The sequence below is a fragment of the Lampetra planeri genome, unplaced genomic scaffold (assembly GCF_965212315.1).
Source record: "Lampetra planeri unplaced genomic scaffold, kcLamPlan1.2.h2 scaffold_214, whole genome shotgun sequence".
In the NCBI taxonomy this organism is placed as follows: Eukaryota; Metazoa; Chordata; class Hyperoartia; order Petromyzontiformes; family Petromyzontidae; genus Lampetra; species Lampetra planeri.
In genome coordinates, this window is record NW_027614904.1 from 92,866 (window position 1) to 119,830 (window position 26,965).

General features: G+C 61.5%; 1 protein-coding gene across 1 annotated transcript; it reads right to left on the bottom strand.

Moving 5' to 3' along the window:
* LOC144740430 (AT-rich interactive domain-containing protein 1B-like) lies at positions 1-23,912 on the bottom strand. Its single transcript, XM_078623282.1, is given in 16 exon segments — positions 1-4,216; positions 4,586-4,716; positions 4,998-5,214; positions 5,362-5,535; positions 5,537-5,716; positions 5,718-5,981; positions 7,204-7,318; positions 8,094-8,210; positions 8,724-8,874; positions 12,707-12,972; positions 14,387-14,522; positions 17,311-17,527; positions 19,174-19,383; positions 22,061-22,191; positions 23,008-23,121; positions 23,783-23,912. Coding segments are annotated over 16 exon segments (4,911 nt in total). The 3' UTR covers positions 1-1,858.
* Positions 23,913-26,965: the final 3,053 nt, after the last annotated feature.

The following is a 26,965-nucleotide window of genomic DNA, read 5'->3' on the forward strand; positions in this document are numbered from 1 at the left end:
AGCGGTTCATGTACATTTATTTTTACCATGGGGGGGGGGCGGGGGAGGGGGGGACATACAGTATAAAGATTCATAAAGAATAAATGGCACGGGGTGGCAGGAGCGAGGGGCGGGGGGTCACCTCGCCGTGGGCAGAATGTACACGGGGGGGGGGGGGGGGCTGGGGGAGCGAGCTGTTGGGCAATACAAAGATGCGGAGGACTCTGGCGCCAAGCAGCGGTGCCCTCTCGCGTCGCTCCTCAAGTCTTCCCGCGAAGACGTGGCAGGGGGAGTCGCTCGCTGGGTGGACGCAGGAGGGAGGCTGTACACTGGCACGGGGGACCCCGCCCCTCCCCCCACCATTAAGCACTGGGGATGATGGTGGGGGGTGGGGGGTGGGTGGGGGGGTGGGGGGAGCAGTCCTCACAACTCTAGCTACAATTACTTCCTTCTAGAAGGGGGGGGGGCGGGTTTATAAAACAAAATGAAAAGTACGATAATAATTATAAACGGACGTGAAATAAAATACACGCAGTAATAATAACGATAGCAGTAATAATGATAAGGGGGGCGCGGTGGGGAGGGGGGGGGGTAGGCAATGTACAGGTATGTACAACGAGCACGCCGCGCCCGGCACGCGAGTGGGGGGCAGGTGGTGGTGGTGGGGGGGGGGGGGCGACGGCCGACGGCGGGAACGGGGCCCGGTGGCCCAGCTTACGCGCCAACAACCATAATTATAATAATAACGATAACCGTCGCCGTCACCGTCGCCGTCGCCGCCGCCGTGGTCGCGATTATAAATCCACGGTCCCCGCCGCGGGCTGCCGGGTGCACGCCCAGCGTCCGGGCGGTTTGCAGCTGTCCACGTCCTCGCGGCCTGGCACTGGGCGGTCTCCGAGGTTCCACCGTAACCAAGCTGACCGGCGACGCGCAGGGTCCCACTGCTGTCCACGGCACGGTCACCACCACCACCACCACGCGCGCCTCCACGCCCCACCCCCACCACCGAACGCGCTTAGACAAAGGCAGAAATGCACGCACAGTCATCCGCACACATGCCGCACACATATAAACATTCACTCTTTCACACACACACACGCAGTCACCCACCCTCACGCAGGTCGGCAGGCTCAGGGCACCGAGCGGCCCCCTTTCACGCACAGGGCAGCGTCCTCTGGGCCCCAGACCACGGGCAGCACGCGCACGCACGCACGCGTCGTACGGACGTGCGCACGCACGCACGCACGCACGCGTCGCACAACCTCAACTCTGCCACGTCAATAATAATTAAATACACGGCGACGTCTCCTGGGCCGGTACCAAACGCAGGGCTCGGCGCTAGCGACGAGGAGGAGGAGGAGTACCGATTGGCTGGCGCTTTGGGCACCGCGCGGCCGCAGGGCAGGGGTGCCCCGGGGTGGGGGTGGGGGGGGGCGCCGGGTTTCAGTTTCAGTTCCTTGTTCGTGGCTTTTAAACGGCACCCGGCTGGACCTGGTGAACACTCGGCGCACGCGCAAAGTGTCCTCCATCCCAACTGCCGCCCGCCCGCCCGGCACGGCGCCTCGAACGTCCGCCGCTTCTCGGGGAGTGCCGCGGGGAGATCCGGTCCCCTCCTAGGTTTCGGGCCGGGCCTTGCCAGCGGAGGCGGCGGCGACGGCGGCGTTGGACTCGACGATCGGGGAAAATAAAAACCACAAAACTAAGACGCGGGGAAAATAACGGGCGGGGCAGCGCAGAGAGGAGGCCCGGCCGGTAGCGACGCCACGGGGCCCCCCCCCACCCGAGCGAGACCACACGGTGACACGGGGCCCGGCGAGGGGCGGGCGGCGGGGGACACGGGGTGGGGCGGGCCGCGCGTAGCGGGGGGGCGGGGCGGGGGTCACGTGTGGCCCAGCACGTAAAGCACGTCGGCCACGACGGGGGAGATGTAGGGGTTGAGGATGTGCGACATGGCGATGTCCAGCAGCCGGCCCTCGTACAGCACAAACTCGGCGCGGCACCCGTCCAGCCTGGCCAGCGCCAGCAGCACGCCGGCGGCACGCCGCAGCATGTCCACGCTGGGCGGCTCCAGCGTGGCGGCCGCCCCGCCCCCGCCACCCCCGCCGCCGCCCTGCTGCTGCGCCTGCTGCTGCTGCGTCTGCTGCGTCTGCTGCTGCGTCTGCTGCAGCGCGGCCATCAGCCCGTCCTCGAGGAAGCACACGAGGCTGCCCACGGTGCCCTTGTGCCGCGCGACGGCGCGGGCCGGCACGCCGTCGGCGCCGCCGCCCTGCACGAGGCTGGCGAGCAGCGCCACGCTCATCTCGCGGCACACCGGGTTGCGCCGCTCGGCCACGAAGCGCACCAGCGCGCTCAGGAGGCACTCGAGCCGCGAGAAGGGCGGCGTCGCGAGGATGAGGTCCACGTTGCCCTCCTGCACGCCGAGCTTCGACAGCGTCTCCAGTGCGAGCCGCTGCGGCGAGAGCACGGCGCACGGCGCCAGCGACGGGAAGGGGTCACGCGCCTCGGCCGCCGGGCACACGGCCCAGTGCAGGAGGCCGTCGAGCACCGGCAGGCAGACGCTCTCGGCGTAGAGCGACAGGTCCAGGCGGCCCGCGATGTTGGCGAGCGTCACCAGCGCGTTCTCGCGCAGCGTCTCCACGCACTCCAGCAGCCACTCCTCCTGCCAGGCGGCGGGCACCACGGACGCCGGGGCCCACGCCCCCCACCCCCCCCACGCGTCGCCCCCGCCGCACGGCCTCCGCTCCGTCCTGCCGGCGCCGTCGGCGGGCTCGCGCGCGGCGCCGCCGTCGTCGTCGCCGTCCGGCCGTTTCTCGGCCTTCGTCGCCGCCGGTTCCTCCCGCTCCTCCTTCGGCCCCCGCTCGCCGGCGGCCGCGGGGCGGCGACCGTCCCCCCCCGCTTCGTCGCCGGGGGCGTCCGGCGGGGGGCGCCGGCACTGGCGCAGCGGCGGCCGGCGGTCGGGGTGGACGTGGCACAGCAGCACGAGGCGGCCCAGGATGACCAGCAGGCCCGGGTGGCGCGCCATCTCGGCGTCGTTGCCCGGCACGAAGGACAGGCTGCGCACGATGTTGGAGACGCAGGCGCAGCGGCCCACCAGCGACTCCTGCCAGGGACGCGTGCGGCTCAGCGGCGCCTCGTCGCGGCCCTGCGGCTCGTCCTCCAGCATCTGCTGCCGCTTCCGCTGCTGGCCCAGCTGCTGCCGCTGGCCCCGCTGCGCCGTCTCCCGCCTGCTGGAGGCCGACGGCCTGCGGTCCGCGTCGTTCCCGGCCCTCGCCGCCGGCCTGGGGCTGCCCCGGGCGAGGCCGGCGCCGTCCGGCGAGCCCGGCGCCGGGTCGCCGCCCCCGGCCGCTCGCTCCGCCGCTTCCTCGCCGCCCGTGCCGTTCCGCACGGGCGGCGCGTCGCCCTCCTCCCCGCCCGCCGGCTCCCCGTCCGCGCGCGCGCCGTTGCTCTCGCCGTTGGGCCGCGCGCCCTCCACGGGCCCGTTCTGCTGCCGCTGCTGCTGCGCCGGTCGCTGCTGCTGCTGCTGCTGCGGTAACTGTTGCGGTTGCCGCGGCGGCGCCGGGCTCCTGGGCCGCTCGTCCCGGCGCTCGAAGTGCGTCTGGATGTGGCAGGTGGTGTCGCCGCCGCCCACCCGCCAGTGCCGCAGGCCGCTGTCGAACTCCCGCGGCTGGCCCAGGCGGGCCGAGCGGTCCAGCACGTAGGCCCCGTCCGCGTCCTCCAGAGCCAGCGCCAGCGGCCGCCGGTCGAAGCGGCTCGCCTGCTTGCGCTTGCGCTCGGCGGACGGCCCCGGCGGCCGGCGGGGGGCGGCCGCTCCCCCCCGTCGCCGCGGCCGCTCGTTGGCGTTCGCCATCGCGGCAACGTCGCCACCGCCACCGCCGCCGCCTGCGTCGTCGTCGTCGTCGTCGTCAGGAGGGCCGGCGGGGCAGGCCTCGTCATCCTCCTCTTCCTCCTCCTCCTCCTCGTCCTCCTGCTCCTCCTGCTCCTCCTCGTCCCAACCCGGGTCCTCCTCTCCCTCCTCTCCGTCGTCGTCGACCCAGTGGCCGGCCCAGGCGGCCGCGTGCTCCTCCGCGTCCTGCGCGGCGCCGTCCTCCTCCTCCTCCTCCTCGTCCTCCTCCTCCTCCTCCTCGTCGTCGTCGTCGTAAGCGGCGCGACCCCCGATCTCGCACTCGCGCAGGATGCCGAAGATGTGGATGAGGCAGCGGCGCAGGTACTCGACGAGGAGCTCCAGCAGGCCGGGCAGCTGGGCAGCGGCAGCACCGTCATCATTCGTCACCACCCCCATCATCATCATCATTGCCATCGTCATCGTCACAGTCATCATCATTGTCATTGTCATCACCACCACGCTCACCGTCATCATTATCATTACCATTGTCATCAGCATTGTCATCGTCATCATCATCACCACGATCACCATCACCATGATCATCAACATTATCAAGTGCAGGGTGGTGCAGTGCAGGGTGGTGCAGTGCAAGGTGGTGCAGTGCAGGATGGTGCAGTGCAGGGTGGTGCAGTGCAGGGTGGTGCAGTGCAGGGTGGTGCAGTGCAGGGTGGTGCAGGGCGGCTCGCAGGGCGGTGCGGAGCAGCAGGGCAGCAGTGGCAGCACCTGCGAGAGGCTGAAGCTGGCGACGGTGGCGTCGTCGTGCAGCAGCACGTTGATGGAGTCCAGCGCCCAGCTGCTCTCCGCCAGCAGGCCCGACTTGAGCGACATCATCACCCGCCACGCCTCCGGGGTGCCTGCTCCCACAGCCACGTCGCCAGCGGTGAGTGCCGGCGAGCGGCGAGTCGTGGCGAGCGGTGGCGAGAGGCGGGGAGCGATGGTGAACGGTGGCGAGGGGTGGCGAGTATTGGCCAGCGATGGCGAGCGATGGCGAGCGATGGTGAGCGATGTGCGGTGGTGAGCGGTGGCGAGCGGTGGCGAGCGATGTGCGGTGGCGAGCGGTGGTGAGTGGTGGCGCCTGGAGAGCGGCGGTGAGCGTGGAGCGGCGAGCGTGGAGCGGTGCGCGTGCCCTGCTCACCCACGTCCTTGGCGGTGAGGCGGCGGCGCGCCTTCACGGCCGCCTGCGTCGCCTCCACGCACCCCGGCGGGAAGGGGGGGTCCTTGCGCGGGGGGGGCAGCAGAGCGAGCGGCGCGGGGGGCCCGCCCCCCGGCAGCTGCGACGCCGGCACGGGGGGCCCCACCTTCTGCATCCGCACGCCGCTGGCGGAGAGGTACGGCGGCTTGCTCGGAGACACCTACGGGCGGCGGCACGGAGACGCGCGGTCGGTCACGGTCGCGGCGGCGACGGCGGAGGCGCCGGTGCCGGCGGGGGCGCCACGTCAAGCCGGGGCGGGGGGAGGGGGCGGCCGCCGTGCGGCCCGCGCGACGGCGCCGCCACCTACCTGCGGGTATCCGGCGGGGCCGGCCGTGCGGTACGGAGGCCTCTGGCCGGCGCCGGGCGTCGCGTGGCCGTGGGGCTGCGGCGCCGGCGTCGCCGCGTACGGCGCGGGCCTCTGCGCGTAGTGCCACTCGCCCGGCGCCCGCGGGCCCGGCGGCTCCCCTGCGGGGGCCCCCCCCGTCCTCGCCCGCGCCGCGGCCTCCCCCCGCCGCCCCCGGGTACGGCGGGGCCTGCGAGGGCGGGCGGCTCGGGTAGGGGGGGTACGCCGCGTCCCCGGGGCCGCCAGTCGCCGGCCCCCCTCCGGCGCGCGCCGGCCCCCAGCCCGGTTGCCCCCCCGCCGACCCCTGCGCCGGCGGGGGGGCCCGAGTCGGCGCCCACGATGGCCTGGGGGGCTTGCGGGGGCGCGCGGTCGGGCGGCGCGTAGCCGAAGGGGAACTGGCTGGCGGGGGTCGGGGCGTGCGTGGGGGGCGCCCGGCGGTCCCCGTAGGCCCCCGTGGCCCCCGGCACGGGGTAGCCCGCGTAGGGGTCGGAGGGCGGCTGGGCCGGGTAGGCCAGGCCGTAGGCCTCGCTCTCGTGCCGCTTGGCCGGCGGGCCGTACATGCCCTCCATGGGTCGCTTATAGTTCTGCGAGACGGAGAGACGGAGAGAAGCAGGCGAGTCAGGGAGACGCACGGGGAGACGAGGAGTTACGGTGACTGGGGCGCCACGGAGGCGAGATGTTAGCTACCTCGCCGGGGGGTCTTGGGTTCGATCCAGACCCTGACACCTGTACATTTGTAGTTTGCATATTCTCCCCGTGGTCACGTGAATTTTTCTCCGGGTCCTCTGGTTTTTTTCTCCAAATTTAGAATGAACGTACGTTTAGAGTATTTGGCCGCTCTAAATTTCCACGTGATAAACCACTTCGTTGAGAAAAATAAGCTCACAGCTCAGTGGCCCTTACCTGGTAAAATAAAAATAGTTTAATTTTAACCGAGAGACGCTGCTGAGCCGCTTTACTATCAGCGTCATCATCTCACACCGCGGAAGATGGCAGTAGCCTTCATGCGGCCCACTCTGTTAAGTGAGAAATCACGACGAATGCGATCAACGCTGCGACCGAACATCGATGATCGATCTCCTGGTCTCCAGAGCAACAACAAACACGCACATGGCGTGGCCACGGGAAGCAGCGGCGAGCGTCGCTGTGGCGAGACCCGCGGGAGGAGAAAAAGCGTGCGATCATCACGAGGCCCCAAACATCGTCACCAACGCTGCAGCGGCCAATCAGCTGCCGGATAAACAACCCCATGAAAACATGGCCACCGCGACATCGTCGCTTGGTGAGCTTCAGCCGTCGGGACTGTGCTGAGTATATTTAGGTTATTAATGTTGATTATATTTATGAATATAAACGGTGTCATGAATTAACGGTTGACTCTTTTTAAATCTAACATTGTCCATCGACCACCCCTAAGATCTGCCGTCCGCCACCTCCCGCTAAACCCGGGAGTGTACCAGTTGTGCCGGGCCTTGCCGTGCCAGGCTTAGCCGTGCCGGGCCTAGCCGTGCCAGGCCTAGCCGTGCCAGGCCTAGCCGTGCCAGGCCTAGCCGTGCCAGGCCTAGCCGTGCCGGGCCTAGCCGTGCCGGGCCTAGCCGTGCCGGGCCTAGCCGTGCCGGGCCTAGCCGTGCCGGGCCTAGCCGTGCCGGGCCTAGCCGTGCCGGGCCTAGCCGTGCCGGGCCTAGCCGTGCCGGGCCTAGCCGTGCCGGGCCTAGCCGTGCCGGGTCTCGCCGTGCCAGACCTAATCGTGTTGGGCTTCACCGTGTCGTGTTGGGCTAGGGCTGCGCGTGCCGATCGGTGCGTTACCGGCTGTGGCTGCGGCTGCTGCTGCTGGTACATTGCGTGCTGGCCGGGCGGGGGGTAGGGCGGCTGGCCCTGGTGGGGGCCCTGCCCCGGGTACGGCTGCCCGTAGTTGTCGTGCCTGAACGGAGTAAACACAGCGTGCCACGGCAGTTTTTTCACACTCGTCAGCAGTCGTCAGCAACGCCACCACGGCCGCCACGGCAGCCGTGGCCGCAGCGGCGGCGGCGGCGGCAGCAGCGGAGTGTATGAATAAATAACCCAGCATGCATGTTTAATGAGGTCCGACCGGAACGCCACGACCAACTCACGCACAGCAGCCAGACAGGGTAAGTGGAACCAAGGGGCCTCGAGGGACCCTCAAGAAGGCCTCTCTTCCGCTCCCAAACTCCCTCCTCTCCCTCCTCTCCCTCTATCTCCTCGCTCTCCATCCCTCACTCCCGTTTCCTCTCTCTCTCTCCTCTCACCCTCCCTCTCGCACCATCCCCCTCTCCCCCGCCTTCTCTACATTCTTCCCTCCCTATAATTTGTTTTTATCTCGCCATCGAACAAAAGGCGGTCACTGCATGGTGCGCTTTCAGATGCGCTTTGGCGGCCGTCTGGAACGCTCTTGCGATATTTAGGAAGCAACTTGAGCTATGCGCTTTTAAATCTAGCTTGAAAACTAATTTCTTTAGAACTGCTTTTTAGTTTGTCGTCCTTAACCCCTGCACCTCCGATTAAACATACGTACGTACAATCATGGATGTTGAACTTCTTTCGTGCTAATCACAATCACTCCTCGCTATCACCATCCTCCACGGTTCTGACGACAAGGCCTCCTCCACTCTCGTTCGCTCTCCCCATGGGGCCCCCAGCTACCCGTGGCCCTGCGGACCGCCACGCTGTGGCCTCACCTGGGCTGGGGGGGCCCGCGCCCCCCGGGGGAGTACATCCCGGGGTCCGCCACGGACGGCGGAACGAGCGGGTTTACCGGGCCCACTCCGGCCTCCACCGACAGCGCGTGTTCTGCCCTGACCGCACAAAGACAAAGTTCCCCCGTGTAACCATACAGACCAGTGGGGGCAAGAGTAGCTGCTGGGGAAAGTGCTCGTTAGCGTGCAGCACCTAAGAAGGCCGGCACGGCACACCCTTGAGGGGGTCGGGGTGTGGCAAACATCCCCAGTTAACCTGGGGAAGGTTCACGACCGGTTCAGATCATCGTCACCGATATTCGCCGCGAGAGGGAAGTGAACTCCGGGTTCGTGAACCACCGCGCCACCGCTCCCCACCACAGGGAATACAAAGACAAAGGTCCCCCACTTAAAGCCCTCACGCAGACTGCCGGGGCCAAGTGCCGTGAGCGAGCAGCACCTACGAAGGCCGTAGACGGCACACGAGGGGGGTGGGGGAGGGGGTGGTTGGGCAGCGCGAGAAGCGAACCGACTCTCGCGTGAACCGCGACGTCCAATCGCGACGAAGCGGTGCCAGGTGGCGTTGTGATCGGTGAGTGTGGGGCAGCGGCGGGGGGGGGGGGGGGACCTCACCGGCGGTCGTAGCCCGGCGCATAGGGGTACGGGTGCCTCTGGCTCATGCTGCCCAGGCCGGCCAGACCCGTGGGAGGCCCCCGGCCGTAGGGGTCGGGAGGCAGCCGGGCCGACGGGCCCTGGGAGCCGTACGGGTCGGGCACGGGGACCGCTGGGAGTGGCGACGGACATGGAGGGGGCGGGGGGGAGCACGCTCGTTAATCACGACAGTTCGCCGCACAGAGAGCCAGAGGGCGCTGCATAGACAGGGCTACACACAGAGAGATATACAGAGATAAACACCGCACACTGCATACACAGAGAACACGCTACATACAGAGAACACGTTACATACAGAGAACACGCTACATACAGATAAACACAGCACACTGCATACACAGAAAACACGCTACACACAGATAAACACAGCACACTGCATACACAGAGAACACGCTACACACAGATAAACACTGCACACTGTATACACAGAGAACACGCTACATACAGATAAACACCGCACACTGTATACACAGAGAACACGCTACATACAGATAAACACTGCACACTGTATACACAGAGAACACGCTACATACAGATAAACACTGCACACTGCATACACAGAGAACACGCTACATACAGATAAACACTGCACACTGTATACACAGAGAACACGCTACACACAGATAAACACTGCACACTGTATACACAGAGAACACGCTACATACAGATAAACACTGCACACTGCATACACAGAGAACACGCTACACACAGATAAACACTGCACACTGTATACACAGAGAACACGCTACATACAGATAAACACTGCACACAGCATACACAGAGAACACGCTACATACAGATAAACACTGCACACTGTATACACAGAGAACACGCTACATACAGATAAACACTGCACACTGTATACACAGAGAACACGCTACATACAGATAAACACTGCACACTGCATACACAGAGAACACGCTACATACAGATAAACACAGCACACTGTATACACAGAGAACACGCTACACACAGATAAACACAGCACACTGTATACACAGAGAACACGCTACACACAGATAAACACTGCACACTGCATACACAGAGAACACGCTACATACAGATAAACACTGCACACTGCATACACAGAGAACACGCTACACACAGATAAACACTGCACACTGTATACACAGAGAACACGCTACACACAGATAAACACCGCACACTGTATACACAGAGAACACGCTACACACAGATAAACACAGCACACTGCATACACAGAGAACACGCTACACACAGATAAACACAGCACACTGTATACACAGAGAACACGCTACACACAGATAAACACAGCACACTGCATACACAGAGAACACGCTACACACAGATAAACACCGCACACTGTATACACAGAGAACACGCTACACACAGATAAACACAGCACACTGTATACACAGAGAACACGCTACACACAGATAAACACAGCACACTGTATACACAGAGAACACGCTACACACAGATAAACACAGCACACTGTATACACAGAGAACACGCTACATACAGATAAACACAGCACACTGTATACACAGAGAACACGCTACACACAGATAAACACTGCACACAGCATACACAGAGAACACGCTACACACAGATAAACACAGCACACTGCATACACAGAGAACACGCTACACACAGATAAACACAGCACACTGTATACACAGAGAACACGCTACACACAGATAAACACAGCACACTGTATACACAGAGAACACGCTACACACAGATAAACACAGCACACTGTATACACAGAGAACACGCTACATACAGATAAACACCGCACACTGTATACACAGAGAACACGCTACACACAGATAAACACAGCACACTGTATACACAGAGAACACGCTACACACAGATAAACACTGCACACTGTATACACAGAGAACACGCTACACACAGATAAACACAGCACACTGTATACACAGAGAACACGCTACACACAGATAAACACTGCACACTGCATACACAGAGAACACGCTACACACAGATAAACACTGCACACTGCATACACAGAGAACACGCTACACACAGATAAACACAGCACACTGTATACACAGAGAACACGCTACACACAGATAAACACCGCACACTGCATACACAGAGAACACGCTACACACAGATAAACACTGCACACTGCATACACAGAGAACACGCTACACACAGATAAACACCGCACACTGTATACACAGAGAACACGCTACACACAGATAAACACTGCACACTGCATACACAGAGAACACGCTACACACAGATAAACACAGCACACTGTATACACAGAGAACACGCTACACACAGATAAACACTGCACACTGTATACACAGAGAACACGCTACACACAGATAAACACTGCACACTGTATACACAGAGAACACGCTACACACAGATAAACACTGCACACTGTATACACAGAGAACACGCTACACACAGATAAACACCGCACACTGTATACACAGAGAACACGCTACATACAGATAAACACTGCACACTGTATACACAGAGAACACGCTACACACAGATAAACACTGCACACTGTATACACAGAGAACACGCTACACACAGATAAACACTGCACACTGTATACACAGAGAACACGCTACACACAGATAAACACTGCACACTGTATACACAGAGAACACGCTACACACAGATAAACACTGCACACTGCATACACAGAGAACACGCTACACACAGATAAACACTGCACACTGTATACACAGAGAACACGCTACACACAGATAAACACTGCACACTGTATACACAGAGAACACGCTACACACAGATAAACACTGCACACTGCATACACAGAGAACACGCTACACACAGATAAACACTGCACACTGTATACACAGAGAACACGCTACACACAGATAAACACCGCACACTGCATACACAGAGAACACGCTACACACAGATAAACACTGCACACTGCATACACAGAGAACACGCTACACACAGATAAACACTGCACACTGCGTACACAGAGAACACGCTACACACAGATAAACACTGCACACTGTATACACAGAGAACACGCTACATACAGATAAACACAGCACACTGCATACACAGAGAACACGCTACACACAGATAAACACTGCACACTGCATACACAGAGAACACGCTACACACAGATAAACACAGCACACTGCATACACAGAGAACACGCTACACACAGATAAACACTGCACACAGCATACACAGAGAACACGCTACACACAGATAAACACTGCACACTGCATACACAGAGAACACGCTACACACAGATAAACACCGCACACTGTATACACAGAGAACACGCTACACACAGATAAACACTGCACACTGTATACACAGAGAACACGCTACACACAGATAAACACTGCACACTGTATACACAGAGAACACGCTACACACAGATAAACACCGCACACTGCATACACAGAGAACACGCTACACACAGATAAACACCGCACACTGCATACACAGAGAACACGCTACACACAGATAAACACCGCACACTGCATACACAGAGAACACGCTACACACAGATAAACACAGCACACTGCATACACAGAGAACACGCTACACACAGATAAACACTGCACACTGCATACACAGAGAACACGCTACACACAGATAAACACTGCACACTGCATACACAGAGAACACGCTACACACAGATAAACACTGCACACTGCATACACAGAGAACACGCTACATACAGATAAACACTGCACACTGCATACACAGAGAACACGCTACATACAGATAAACACTGCACACTGCATACACAGAGAACACGCTACATACAGATAAACACTGCACACTGCATACACAGAGAACACGCTCACAGTGCCCCCCTCTCACAGAGCCCCCCCTCTCTCAATGCTGTCCCCCTCAGTGCCCCCCCTCTAACAAAGCCCCCCTATCACAGCGCCCCCCCCCTCTCCCCGCACTCTCTGTACCTTTGCGCATGGGGTTGTAGGGGTCTCGGGGGTCGCGAGGGTCGCGAGGGTCGCGGGGGTCGCGGGGGTCACGGGGGGCACCGTACTGCCCCTCCGCCCGGCCCTGCTCGTAGGCGGCCCGCGCCAGCGCGTCGGGCCCCGCACCGGCGGGCGGGGTGAGGCTGTGGTAAGGGGCGTTGGTGGGGTTGGGGGTGAGCGCGTTGCGGCGCTGGAAGGCCGGGTCCCCGTTCTCCGAGAAGGGGTCCTGCAGGCTGATGGTGCTGTTCCTGGCGCACGCAGACAAAGACAAAGATCCCCCCCCACACACACACACGCACACACACACGCACGCACACACACGCACACACACACGCACGCACACACACACACACACACACGCACACACACACACACACGCACACACGCACGCACGCACACACACGCACACGCACACACGCCTTAGCACATCGTTGGGGCAAGCGAGCACCTCTGAAGGGCGGTACGGGGCACCGTGCCCGGCTGCCTGTGTACATCCCCCAGCGCCGATGTTCACACGCTCGTTTAAGGCTGAGTCGACCTAGGGGAGGCGTGGGACCGGTTAAGCTATTTGAAACTGATGTTGTCCCGTGAGCGGGAATCCAACTCGTGCCGTTGAGTTCGTAGCGCAGCGTAGCGCGAACCACTACGCAACCACGCCTCCACACGTGAACATGAACACACACAGAGTAATAGGCGTTTTCCCTTTTATCTGGCAACAAAACTGACACCTATATACAAGGGATCCAACACTTGCGGTCAAAATGCAAACAAAAATACAACTCTGATAATGGGTAATGCAAACATGATCCCTTGTATAAAGGTGTCAGTTTTGTTGCCAGATAAAAAGGTAAAAACCTATTACTATATCTTGCAACTGCCAAAGGAGGTCTCATAATGAACACACACACACAAGAACATACACTGAAGAACACAAACGCGAACAGACTGTTGGGGCAACCTGTCAGCGAGCACAAGAGGATGTATCTTCTTGGTTCTTTCGGTAAAGTCACGTAGAAGGGAAATAATAAAATAATAAAAATAAAACATAATTAAATAAATCTCACAACGTTTCGGCCACAACGTAAGCAGCCGTCCTCAGGTAAAGAACAGGTCTGTCGAGGAGGCTGCTTGCGTTGTGGCCGAAACGTGAGAATTATATTATTATGTTTCATTTTTATTATTTTATTATTTCCATTCTACGTGACTTTACCGAAAGAACCAAGAAGATGAATCCCTGCAGTCACGAAAGCTTTAAATCGAAACACAAGAGGAGGGTCTGCTGAGAACCACGGCCGGCCGGCACTGGGGAGACAAAGGCGGCCGGGCTGGGAGTTGACCCACCACCCCCCTTCGTGTACCGTGCCGGCTAACAGCACTTGCCCCAACAGTCTGTTAAAGCCCATTTGGGAGATCTTTTCCTGTGACTTTATATGCACGTACATGAACCTGCACCTGCGTGTGCGTGCATTTGCAATTGTGTGCGTGTACGCGTGTACGCGTTTGTGTACGCGTGCGTGTGTGTGCATGTGCATTCGTCTGTGTGCATTCGTCTGTGTGCACGCATGTGTCTGCGTATGTCTGCGCGTGTTTGCGCGTGTCCGTGCGTGCGTGCGCGTGAGTACATGCGTGTGCATGTGTACATGCGTGTGTGCCAGCACGCACCTGTTCCCCACGGTGGGGGGCGGCTGGCTGTGCGGGGTGGATGCCGGAGTGGGGGGCTTCATCTCGGCCGCCCCCTCCGTCATGGAGCTGCTGGTCGACTGCGGCGTCTGGGGCCCCTGCATGGAGCCCGAGCCGGCTGCCAAGTGGCCACACGCAAAGACAAAGGTCCCCCGCATAGCCTTCACGGACTGCCGGGGCGAGTGCTGTTAAGCGAGCGAGTACGGCACAACGCACGGGGTGGTGGACGGCCAGCACCACGCCTGGCCGCATTTGTTTACACACCGCAGGACGTACTCGTTTAAGGTCGAGTGGACCTAGGGGGCGGCCCACGACCGGTTCAGATATCTGTCACCGATGTTGGCCGTGAGCGGGAATCGAACTGGGGTCACTGGGTTCGTGGCACCAGGCAGTCTCGCGTTTGCTGCTTGCTGAGTCTCTGTGTGAGCCTATGGGTCTGTGTGTGAGCCTATGGCTCTCTGAGATCAGATCTTGGTGGTGGCTTTGTGGGTCTCCCGTGCAGCAGCAGCAGCTGTAGCTGTGGGATTCGGTGGAGGAGAGACCACATGGTGAGCGAGGAGGTGGCGGCAGTGGCGGCGGTAGCAATGCTCGCAGGGGACTTCATTCCCGAATAAAATAAACGCGCCGAATCCCGAGACTCGCCACGGCTGCGCGGGGCAAACGAGCGGCGGTGCGGTGACAACCGCCGGCACGGGGCACGCGCCGTCGCTCGGCGCGGTGCCGTGCCGCCCCCCCCGGTCGGGTTCGAGGAGACGGAGGGGGACGATCCGGCAGGCCGCGCCGGTTAGCCGCCTGGCGTGGAGCCACCACCGCCACCCGCCACCACCGCGTGGCAGGGGAGAGGCCAGGCAAAGGTCAATCGCCGCTTTGTTTACATTCTTATCTTTATGTTCAGCCTCAGCAGCATCCGCTTACCGCTGCACCCCCCCCCCACCACTTCCCCAACCTGTCTGTGGCTGCCCCAGGGATTCCCCGAACATTCCAACACCGCCCCACGGGCTCGCACACAAAGCTGTAATCCGCTTACCCCTCCCCACACGCTCCCCCCCCCACCGCCGCCTCCCCCAGCCACCACCACCCACCTATCAGCATCCCCCCCCCCCACAGCTTCCCCCCCCCCCTCCTCCTCCCCCCCACGCTCTTCATGCACGGGGAGATGAGAGCGGGCGGGTGACGTCACGCCGAGATTACATCACGGCTCGGAGAGTCAGCCAGTGACTGTCCAATGACATCACATCTCATCCCCCACCCCCCACCCAAGGCTTAAGGATGTGTGACATCACCGGGTAAAAAAACACACACGTGCACACACACACAAGGCTGGGTGTCTCGTTCCTCGTGTCTGCCGAGTAATTGATTTACAAAGTCTGGTTCCTGGCCAAGCAGCGTGGACCCATTTCACCTCTCCAGCCAAGATTGTAAACAAACCCCCACCCAGCCCCATCCCCGCCACCGATCGCTCCAAGCCTTTCCCCTCCCCTCAACTCGATCCTCCTGGGAAAGCAGATGCCAAAAATAGAACATGACAAACAGACGCGCGCGCGCGCACTCTGCTCCCTCTCGCTCAGCTCTGGCGGCGGTGGCTGCCGACTGCTGCTGCTGGGGCCGCGTGAGGATTGCGAGTTCTGTGACATCGGAGTTGCTCACCGGTTGCTCACGCGCGCACGCGCACACGGTACGTGCATGCACACGGACGTACGCTGAAGAGCACCTGACCGTCATCTGTAGACCTCGTATCTGCGTGTGCTCGGGTCTGGTCCGTCAGGTTGGGTCAGCTGTCTAGGGTTCAGGTCGGCCGGCAGCTACGAGTAGTGTGGCGGCGGCCAAGCCAGCGAGGGGGCGAATGCGGCCGCTAATTCTCTGCACCGATTGCGCAAGCCACAGCAGCCACGCCGGCCGCGCTGCCGAAGAGAAATGGAGGCAGTGGGGTCGACCGTCAGAGCCGTCCCGAGGGTAGGCCGAATCGGGGTGACCGCCCCGGGCCCCGCGCTTTGGGGGGGGGGGGGGCCTGGCGCTACGACGTCACGACGTCAGATGTAATACTTCCGGTTTAGTTTGAAGGTGTCGCGGAGGGGCCCACGCGGCGTGGGACTTTCCCCGGGCCCTGGACACACCCCCCCACCCCCCGCATGGACATCCCTGGCGGTTGTGAGCGATGTAGCCGGGCGTAAGCGGAGTTCCACGCTGATTCTGTGTGGCCAGCTGGGAACTTAAAGAAGAGACCAGGATGGGGGGGGGGGGCCTCGTTTGCAAGAGTGACCCGGGGTTGGTCTGCAGCGGTGGGGCCGGGTTACCGTGGCGAGGGTGCAGCAGTGGCGAGGGTGCAGCAGTGGCGAGGGTGCAGCAGTGGCGAGGGTGCAGCAGTGGCGAGGGTGCAGCAGTGGCGAGGGTGCAGCAGTGGCGAGGGTGCAGCAGTGGAGAGGGTGCAGCAGTGGCGAGGGTGCAGCAGTGGCGAGGGTGCAGCAGTGGCGCGGGTGCAGCAGTGGCGAGGGTGCAGCAGTGGCGAGGGTGCAGCAGTGGAGAGGGTGCAGCAGTGGCGCGGGTGCAGCAGTGGCGAGGGTGCAGCAGTGGCGAGGGTGCAGCAGTGGAGAGGGTGCAGCAGTGGCGAGGGTGCAGCAGTGGCGAGGGTGCAGCAGTGGCGAGGTGCAGCAGTGGCGAGGGTGCAGCAGTGGCGAGGGTGCAGCAGTGGCGAGGGTGCAGCAGTGGCGACGGTGGCTACAGGCGGTTTCACGAGTGGTGTGGCCGGTCGCAAGCGACGCGGCCGCCCACGAGTGTTGCGGCCGGAACACAAACGACGTGGCACGGCCAAATGCGGCCACGGCACGCCGGCCCGTGGCCGGGTTGCGGCGCGGCGGTGGCGGTGAGACCCGCCTGTCGGCGTGCCGGGCGCGGTGGGGGTGTCTCACCTGGCGACGGCGGCTGCACCTTGGCGGCGTGCTTCTTGGTGTCGGCCGGCACGGGCGGGTTGATGAGGTCGGAGGGGGGCTCCTCGCCGCGCTCCACCTTGCACTCGAAGGCGAACAGGAACTGGATGTACTGCTTCTTGAGCGAGCTGGCGGCGCTGCTCGACGTGCCCACGCCCAGCCCCGTCGCCAGCTCGCGCCACTTCTTGCACTTGTTCACCTGCAGGGGAGGGGGGGGGGTGGGGTCAACGGCGACGGGGTCAGCAGCCGTACGGCCGTCGGGTAAACGTCGACTCCCAGGCTGTGGCCGCGTCGCGAGCTCCGGGCGCGCACAGCGCGGGAGAAGCGTCGCAACGTCCCGGCAGCTCTCAGCCTCGTCCAGACCACCGCCTCAAAGGGGTCGAGCGCGTGGAGATATTGTCGTCTAGAACCACAGGCTCACGAGGAGTTGAGAAACCGCGGCCACGTCCCAACGACACGCTCCAGCTGCAGACCAGTTTTGTCCTCGTTGGGGCTCCTCCCGTGACGTCACGCCACCGCGTGCGGATTGTAGCGTCACTCGAATCGCGACGACGTCTCGTTTTTGCGTTAGGCGCCGTAAGGATCTCGCCAGATTTGCGTCGCAAGAGCCTCCACTCAGCGACACGGCCAAACGAGTTACATTGTGACGCGCGGATCGTCGTCGTTTTAGCTCGCCGGTGAAGTTGTAGAGGAGCACTCGCAGCCAGAAAGAGCAATTAGGCCCAATTGGATACCAATTAGATAGCAATTAGATAACAGTTAAACGTAACTAATTGATACATTTGGTTGAGCAATTAGATATACAATGCAATGCAATTAGACTGTACTCCCAGTGAGTATTTTGTGGTGAAATTTTTTCAAATTTGGCTAATTGCCCCCGCGACGCCGCTAACGGACAATGGCCGGCTCTCCTCTCTCCAAGTCGGTCGCAGGATCTTTGACGCCCGCCCGCTGCTGTGAATCGGGCGGCCCGTCACGGACGTCAACGGTTGTACGGGTGTCCGTTGGAACTTCTTTCGCGCCGCCGTACGTAGCCACAACCGCGCTGATCGGTTCAGAGACCCGCAGTATTAATCAGGGCGGCCGGATGGATTCGAACCGTGAATCAGTGCAGCGAGCGGCCGTGAGGGAGTGGCACCCATTAAGGGTGGCACGGTGCACGATGGGGCGACGTGGCCAACGCCACGCCTGGCCACCTTTGTCTCCCCGGTGCGGATGCCGACACACCGCGCCAGGTAGGCGCGTGTGCGAAGACACACACACACGCGCGCACGCGTGCGGTTAGCCAGGCTCACAGCTCATTAATTTTTCAACGATGATTGCGCAGCACGTGGGCTTAAGCCCCCGGAACACATCGCCAGGAGGAATGACGGCCGGTGGCCGAGAAGAACTGGAGAGCGGCAGCCGAGGGCGGGAACGTGCCGGAGAGGACGCCCACCCCGGAGATGGAGCGCCGAGATCGACTCCGGTGCGGGTGCCGGGTGGAGAGTTCGCGCCGCGAGACCGCGACGTGCGGCGATGGGGACTTGGGCGAGGCCTTTATCCAGCAGTGGACCGATCGTGGCTAACGATGGCGACGATGGCGATCTTGCACGAACGAGCGCAAGAGCCGGCGCGTGCCGGGTCAGTGGCACCGTTCACCGCCTGGGCCGGTTGTACCACGCTCCGGGCTGCACCACGGTTTCGGCCACACCGTGGGTTCGCCGCTGCCCCCGTGGCTCTGGCCGCGTCCCGTGGTTTCCGGACATCCCGTAATTCCGGCCGTGCCGTGGCACCGGCGGTCCGGGCCGCGCCGGCACCGGCACCGGCGGCCCGGGGGGAACGGGCGGTGCGGGGGGGGCTCACCTGCGTGAGTCCGCCGATGTCGCGCGCCGACACGTAGAGGCGGTAGAGGTCGAGCGGCTTGCGCCCGACGGCCGGCAGCGCGGGCACCGGCGTGCCGCGCTCGTCCATGAACGAGAGGTAGCGGTCGACCCAGAGGCGGCGCTCGGGCTCGCAGCCGAGCTCGTACAGGCGGCTGATGCTCTCGCCCGTCGTCGTGGACGAGCCGGACTTCTGTCGGGGGGGGGGCGGCGACGAGGGGTGGGAGGGGGGTGCAGAGGGAGGACAGAGACGCGCAGAACCGTGAACCCTATGTGATGGAACCGTGAACCCTATCATGGAACCGTGACCCCTATGATCGAACTTTGACCTCTTGATAGAACCGTGACCCCTATGATGGAACCGTGACCCCTAAGATGGAACCGTGACCCCTATGGGACCAGACCCCCTGCTCTGTGATTTCGCTTTAACCCGCTTCTCTCTCTCGTGCTTTATACAAATCGTGACTCACGTTGCCCGCAACTGCTGCAGACAACAACAAGGCCTACAGGGCGCTGTGGCCAAGTAGGCCTGAAGGGTTCGCTGGAAGGGAGGGGGGGCCACGGACGGGGGGGGGGGGGAAGTGGGCGGTGGGGGGGGAAGGGGGAGGGGGGTACGGGTCCCGTTCCTGGCCCCTTCACCCTCCGCCGCGGCAGAAAGACAGCGCTGCCGCTCGCCGGGACGCGTGGACCGTGGCGTCGGCACGGAAACCCAGAACCCAAACCGCCGTTGCTCGGCAACGCTCCTGGCAACCACCGGCCCCGTGGGGAGGGGGGGGGGCATCGGGGGGAGCCTGGGTCAAGGCTGCGTATTAACCCGCGTGTGTCCACGCGAGTCGCAGATGCGGGAGAAGGCCGAGCGGGATGGGGCAGGGTGAGAGGCTACGGGAGGAGGTGGAGTGAGTGTGTGCGTATGTGCGTGAGACTGTGTGTGAGTGGGTGTGCGTCTTTGTGCGCTTGTGGGGAGCAGTAGTGTAGTGGTTAGCGCGATGCGCTATGAACGCAAATATCCGAGTTCGATTTACGTTCACGGCCAACACCAGTGGCGATTATCTGAACCGGTCCTGGGCCTCTCCTAGGTCGACTCAGCCTCAAATCAGTAACTGGTGCGGTGTGTAAAATCATCGCCAGTGGGGAGACAAAGGCGGACGGGCGTGGTGCTGGCCACCCACCCCTTCGTGCCCCTTGCCTGCCTTCATAGATGCTCGCTAATAGGACTTGCCTTGACAGTCTGTTAAGGCTATACAGGGGATCTTTGTCTTTGTTTTAGAGTGGTAGTATAAAGGTTAGCACACTGTCCTACAAACCCAGAGACCCGAATTAAATTCCCACTAACAGCCATCATCGGTGGCGAATATCTGAACTGGTCCCAATTGTCCCCTAGGTCGACTTAGCCTTAAATGAATACCTGGCGCAGTGTGTAAGCATTAGAGAGAGTAAAAGGCGGCTTTGGCGCGGTGATGGCCACCCACCCCCGTTTACGTGCCGTGCCAACCTGGGTGCTCGCAAATAGCACTTGCCCCAACAGCCTCTGTAGGCTACACGGCGGACTTTTGTCTTTGTGCGAGTGTGTGTCTGAGTGTGGGTCCATGCGCGAGTGTGAGCGTGTTGGAGTCAGCCGAGCGCCATCATCTTTTCATCGACTGCGTAACGCTGTGTGGAAGCTACCTGGCCAATCGCGCCATATGAAGGCCCAGATCTTCCCGGCCATAGTCATGCCCTTCCTTCTCAATGCTGCAAAACCTCATCTCCTCTGGGGGACCGTCTGTGCCAGTTTGTAACATTCAGGCTGGCTTGCCCATGATCCATCCTGGCTGTCACCAGGCTGGATTTGTGTGAGGAGCTCACAGATCCTTGAAAGATCTGGACACAGTCCCATCGGTGAGCTCCTACGGCAGGCGAGGCTGCGTTGAATGGGTCGGATGGAGGGGCCAGATAGAAGGGGCTAAACGGGCACTGAACGGGCTAGAAAAGAGATGGAGTGATGTGGTACAGCAGGGTGTGGGGCTGAGTGGACTTGCCGAAGACTGGTACCAGCAGTGTCAAGATTGGCCTCTGTGGAGGAGGCTTGTGAAGGACGCTACTGGGCAGTTGGAGGCAGTCGCCTTCCAACAACATCCGAGGGCAGAGGAGCGACGTTCACAACGAGTGGAACGCCGGGTGGTTAAAATGCAAGTTGGCACACCAAGCGGCACAAGTGGTGCATCTGCCAGTCATCTTAGTCAGTCAATCCATGGCACCTGGCACTGTCCCGTGACTTCCGGCCAGCAACGAGCCTTCGACACATCACGTGGCCTCAAAGTGCACCTAACCTGAGTGAGTGAGTGAGAGAGTGAGTGAGAGTGAGTGCGAGTGAGAGCAAGTGAGTGCGAGTGTGAGCGAGAGCGAGAGCCAGCGAGTGTGCGAGCGAGCGTGAGTGTGCGAGTGAGAGCGAGCGAGTGAGTGTGCGAGTGAGAGCGAGTGAGTGAGAGCGAGCGAGCGCGAGTGTGCGAGTGAGAGCGAGCGAGTGAGAGCGAGTGAGTGAGAGTGAGTGAGTGAGAGCGAGCGAGCGTGAGTGTGCGAGTGCGAGCGAGCGAGTGAGAGCGAGTGAGTGAGAGTGAGCGAGCGAGTGAGAGCGAGCGAGCGTGAGTGTGCGAGTGAGAGCGAGCGAGTGAGTGTGCGAGCGAGAGCGAGCGAGTGTGCGAGTGAGCGAGCGTGAGTGTGCGAGTCAGAGGGAGTGAGAGTGAGTGAGAGCGAGTGAATGAGAGCGAGCGAGTGTGCGAGTCAGACGGAGTGAGAGTGAGAGCGAGTGAGTCAGAGCGAGTGAGTGTGTGTGTGAGTGAGCATGCGAGTGAGCAAGTGAGCAAGCGAGTCGGTCCTCACTTGCCACGCACCTTAGACTTGTTCTCGCTGGGCGGTGGAGGAGGGGTCTTCCCGTCCTGGAGACCCATGCCTCCCTCGGGCCCCGGGGTCATCCCCGGGGTCCCCGGGGGGGACATGATGTGCTGGGGGGGGCCTGAGTTTCCTGCTCACAGCACAGAGGGGGCGGGCGACTTATTCACCACGGCCCACAACCACTACAACCACCACCACGACCACCACGACCACCACCACAACCTCCAACAGCTTACACCAATAACACGACGTTATTGTCTCTACGTGGAGAGCCGGACAAAGGAAGGGGTCGTACTGCTCAAACAACTCGGAACACTCTCATCGACCCTCGTACTTTTGGGGGGCTTAGAAGATCCAGACCCCCCCCCCCTCCCATTTTCATTTTTTCTTTCCCCATATGGAGGTCGATTATCAGACGCAGGACAAAGACAGATCCCCCCCCTCCCTCCTATAGCCTGAACAGGCTGTTAGGGCAAGTGCCGTTAGCGAGGGGCACCGATGAAGGCCGGCACGGCGCACGAGGGGGAGGAGCCGTGGACAGTAACCACGCCCGGCCGCCTTTGTCTCTCACCAAGCGCTCATGTTGTGTGCGCACGAGCGTCTCAACAATGAGCCAATTCACTCTCCTGGTCAACACACGGGAGACTGAACGAGCGAGACGGAGAAACGGGGACGCAGCAGACGTAGAGGGCAGTGGGAGGGACAGCGGGGAGACAGGGGACCGGCAGAGACGACAGGGAGACAGCAGGGAGAGAGGAGACAGGGAGACAGCAGTGAGAGAGGAGACAGGGAGACAGCAGGGAGAGAGGAGACAGGGAGACAGCAGGGAGAGAAGAGACAGAGAGACAGCAGGGAGAGAGGAGACAGGGAGAGAAGAGACAGGGAGAGAGGGGACGGGGAGTGGAGGGGGAGGAGATGAGCGAGAGACCGGGCAGGGCCCCCGTGCCTGGCGACGTGAATGTGCGAGCGCTTGTGCCACTTCCACGGGCATCGCGGCTCGTGCGGGCACCGGCTACAGCTGCCGTGCGGCACTGGCGGCACTGGGCGGGCGGGAGAGGAGCTGCGTGAAGAGCGAGGGGAGCGCCGGGACGTCACCACAGCAACACCGCCATCTTGGAGCCACCAAAATGGCGGCTACCGGATGAATTAGACGAGGGAATAAAGGCGGTCGGAGAACCACGTGCGTGTGTGTGTGAGAACGTGTGTGTGTGTGTGAGAGCGCGTGTGTGTGTGAGTGTGTGTGTGAGTGTGTGTGTGAGAACGTGTGTGTGTGTGTGTGTGTGAGAACGTGTGTGTGTGTGTGTGTGAGAGCGCGTGTGTGTGTGAGGACGTGTGTGTGTGTGTGAGAACGTGTGTGTGTGTGTGTGTGAGAAAGTGTGTGTGTGTGAGAGCGTGTGTGTGTGGGAGAGCGAGTGTGTACATGTGAAATCGTGCACACTGCTCACTACAGACACACACGACACACGCTCACACACAACTCACTCTACACACACATTCACACACCTCACACGACACACATTTGCGCGCTGCATGCGCACGTACACACACGGACACACAATACACAACAAAGCTACACACCAAATACAACACACACACGCGAATACACACACGGGTACAGGCCAGCCATTAGCAATGTTATTGCCGCGTTGTTTGTCGTTGCCAAGTCGGTGGTGCTTGGGACCAGCAGGGTCGTAGGAACGGGCACATCCACGGTGAGCTACCGGGGGAGAGCGGGCCACGGACGGGCCATGCCGTGCCACACGCGTTTCCCCGTGGGCCGCGGTGCCCCCAGCCGACGGCGGCCGCTCCCTCATTTGCACTCGGAGATATGTGCGAGCACGCGGGCGCCATGCCCCGTCCCGCCACCACCGCCGCCTCGCCGCACGCGCTCCCAATCTGCAAATCCCCGAATCCGACAGGCACACCGCTCCCTCCGCTCCTCTCCCTCCTCTTCCCCCGCTCCCTCCTCTCCCTCTGCTCCCTCCTCTCCCTCCGCTCTCTCCGCTCCCTCCCCTCCTCTCCCGACACTCGGTCCCATCACGCGTGACACGAGCCGTGCTTTGTGCTTCGCGAGTGCCATCGGAAGACACGAGAGCCGCCCTGGTTACCACGGCGCAGTCTGCTTCCGTTCGCTTCCCCAGCGCTTACCCACTCGTCCCTGCGCTTCCTCGTGCTTCTCTGCACTTCCTCACGCTTAAATTTCGATTTAAAGCTTTCGTGACTGCAGGGATTCATCTTCTTGGTTCTTTCGGTAAAGTCACGTAGAAGGGAAGTAATAAAATATTATTATATTATATTATTTTATTATGTTTTATTTTTACTGAAAGAACCAAGAAGATTCCTCACGCTTCCCTGTTCAACCCGGGTGCTTCCCCGGTGCTTCCCCACGCTTCCCCGGTGCTTCCCCACGCTTCCCCGGTGCTTCCCCACGCTTCCTCGTGCTCCCCGGACGCGCCCGTTTGTTTACCGCTCCTCGAGCGTTCCGCACCGGGGCGGCGGTGCGGAACGCGTTGGCGCGCGCGCCATTAATTCGCACGCGCGTTGAATTAGCGCGGGTAAATAATTCATGGGGCCCTCGTTAATTAATCATTAAAAACAAATCAGCGATATTAGCGGAGTTGGTGTGGCCCCTCGGAGACGGAGCCGGGCTCCGCGCGCCAAAGGGGCCGCGCGAGAGCGGCGTGCAGATCAAAGCAAACACGCCCGCCCCCGCCCCCCCCCCGCCCCCACCCCGAGCCTACATTATTTATTCTCACAAAACAACGCAGGCCTCGAGCCAGGCTGCCTCCTTCTGCCCGTCTCACATCCCGGGGAGGGAGGGAGGGGTTCACGCGTCAGTGTTTTGCGAGCGAGAGCAGAAACGAGGATGACGGGGATGGGAGGGGGTGCAGAGTCTCGGGATGACAGGCAGCAGATTGGGTAGAGGAGGAGGAGGGTTGGGGTGGGGTGACGGTGGGGGGGGGTGTGGGGTGTGGAGCTCGGCGCGCACGCACGAGCGCACAAACCCTTGCCGCCCTCCGTCAAAACTCTGCCAAGAGTGAACTCGGCTCTCGCGTCGCCAACTCGCGGAGAACGACCCTGCGATTGCGGGGAGGGTGGCGGCCCGACCCGCGACTCCCGCGCTCGCTCGCCGCAACAGCGGAGGCGTTCCGTTTCCCGGCCGCGTGCACCAAGGCCCCCTCCTCCGGCACGCGCGATGCCGGCGAGCCTCAACCGGGGCCCGGACGATCCGCCGCCGATTTTATTTGGGGGCCCAACGCCGCCGACGCCGCCGCCGCCGGCCCCGAGATATTGGGATCCCGCGCTCCGCTCCAACGGGCGGCACGGGCGGAACGACGGGCCCGCGCGGACGCGTCTCGTTAAATATTTATCGGCGCTTCCCGGCGAAGAGGCGGACGGACGACGGTCGCCGACGCCAGCAGCGGCGGGAGAAGTCACCGAGTTCCGCCGACGAATGGACCCCGGGCTTCATTTGAGTTCCGCGACCATCACCCGTCAGCGGGGGATCGTCGCCTCTCGCAAAACCTAAGGGAGGGGCCGGGCCCGCGGGCGGTCATCAACCAGGACGGGTCCAATACCACGCCCGGCCGCCTTTGTCGTCCCACGATGCTGATGGGGTTTACATTTTTTTGTTAATTTAACAAGAGCCCGGTGGTAAAAGGCACGAACCACGACAAGAGATGGGGGGGGGGGGGGGATGGTACAGAAATTCCACGGCAGAAGTGCTCCTGGGCTCTGGGACGGGGTGAAGGATCGGGCTCGCTGCCCCGCTCACGGGGGCACTGCGAGCGGGGGGGGGGGGGGAGATTTCATACGAGGCAAGGGGAAGAGTGGCGGGGGGGGTGGGGGGGCAAAGTGCGCCAAACAAAAAGTTCCAAACAAAATCAGCTCACACGCGGGACGAGCGAACCTGTTGCCAGTGTCGGTCGCGCAGAGCGGCGAGCGACACCCGTCTATCCCCGGGCGCGGTGAGGACATTTCACGGTAACGCACCGCGGCAAGGGAGCTCGCTTCACCGACCTCACTCGTTGGGAGGGTCCTGCCGCTGCTGTGTTGGGTTTTAAGTAAAAAAAATTTCGGCCCCTTGGGAGGGAACCGGAGCGGAGCGCACGAATAAAACCCACAGCTATCTCTTTCCATCCCCCTTGCAGATGGGAACGGATGGCGACTAGTCCACTGGCCGTACCGCCTTCTCCTGGGGAGCCGGGGTACACGGCACCTCCCATCTGCGTGCGATCCATCAACCCTCGCTGCTGCCTCCACAGCAACGGTTCACGGGCGGGTGCCACCACCACCCGGGTTAAGGCTGAGTCGACCTAGGGGAGGCCCAGGACTGGTGGAGATATTTGCCACTGGTGTTGGCCGTGAGCGCGAATCAAAGTCGAGTCGCCGCGTTTCGTAGCGCAAGTGCCCCGACTACTGCGCCATCGCTCCCCACCACGTACACACACACACACACCTGACCGCTCGCAACTGTGTGCGCTGGATGGTGCATACTAAGCATACACACGTATGCACGTACACACACACGCACGCGCGTGTGTGCGCACACGTAGGCATACATGTGACGCAAATTTATATGCACACACACGCACTTGCAGCCATGCACACAGACACACACACACTCACAGCCATGCGCACAGACACACACGCACTTGCAACCATGCACACAGACACACACGCACTTGCAACCATGCACACAGACACACACGCACTTGCAACCATGCACACAGACACACACACAGACAAAGGCAAAGATTCCTTCACATATAGCCATAACTGTCTGTTGGGGAAAGTGCTATTATAGCGAGCATAGCCATGCACCCACACACGCAGATGCATAAACACACACACACGCGCATGCTCAGCCACGTGCACACAGACACAGAGACAAAGATTCCTCC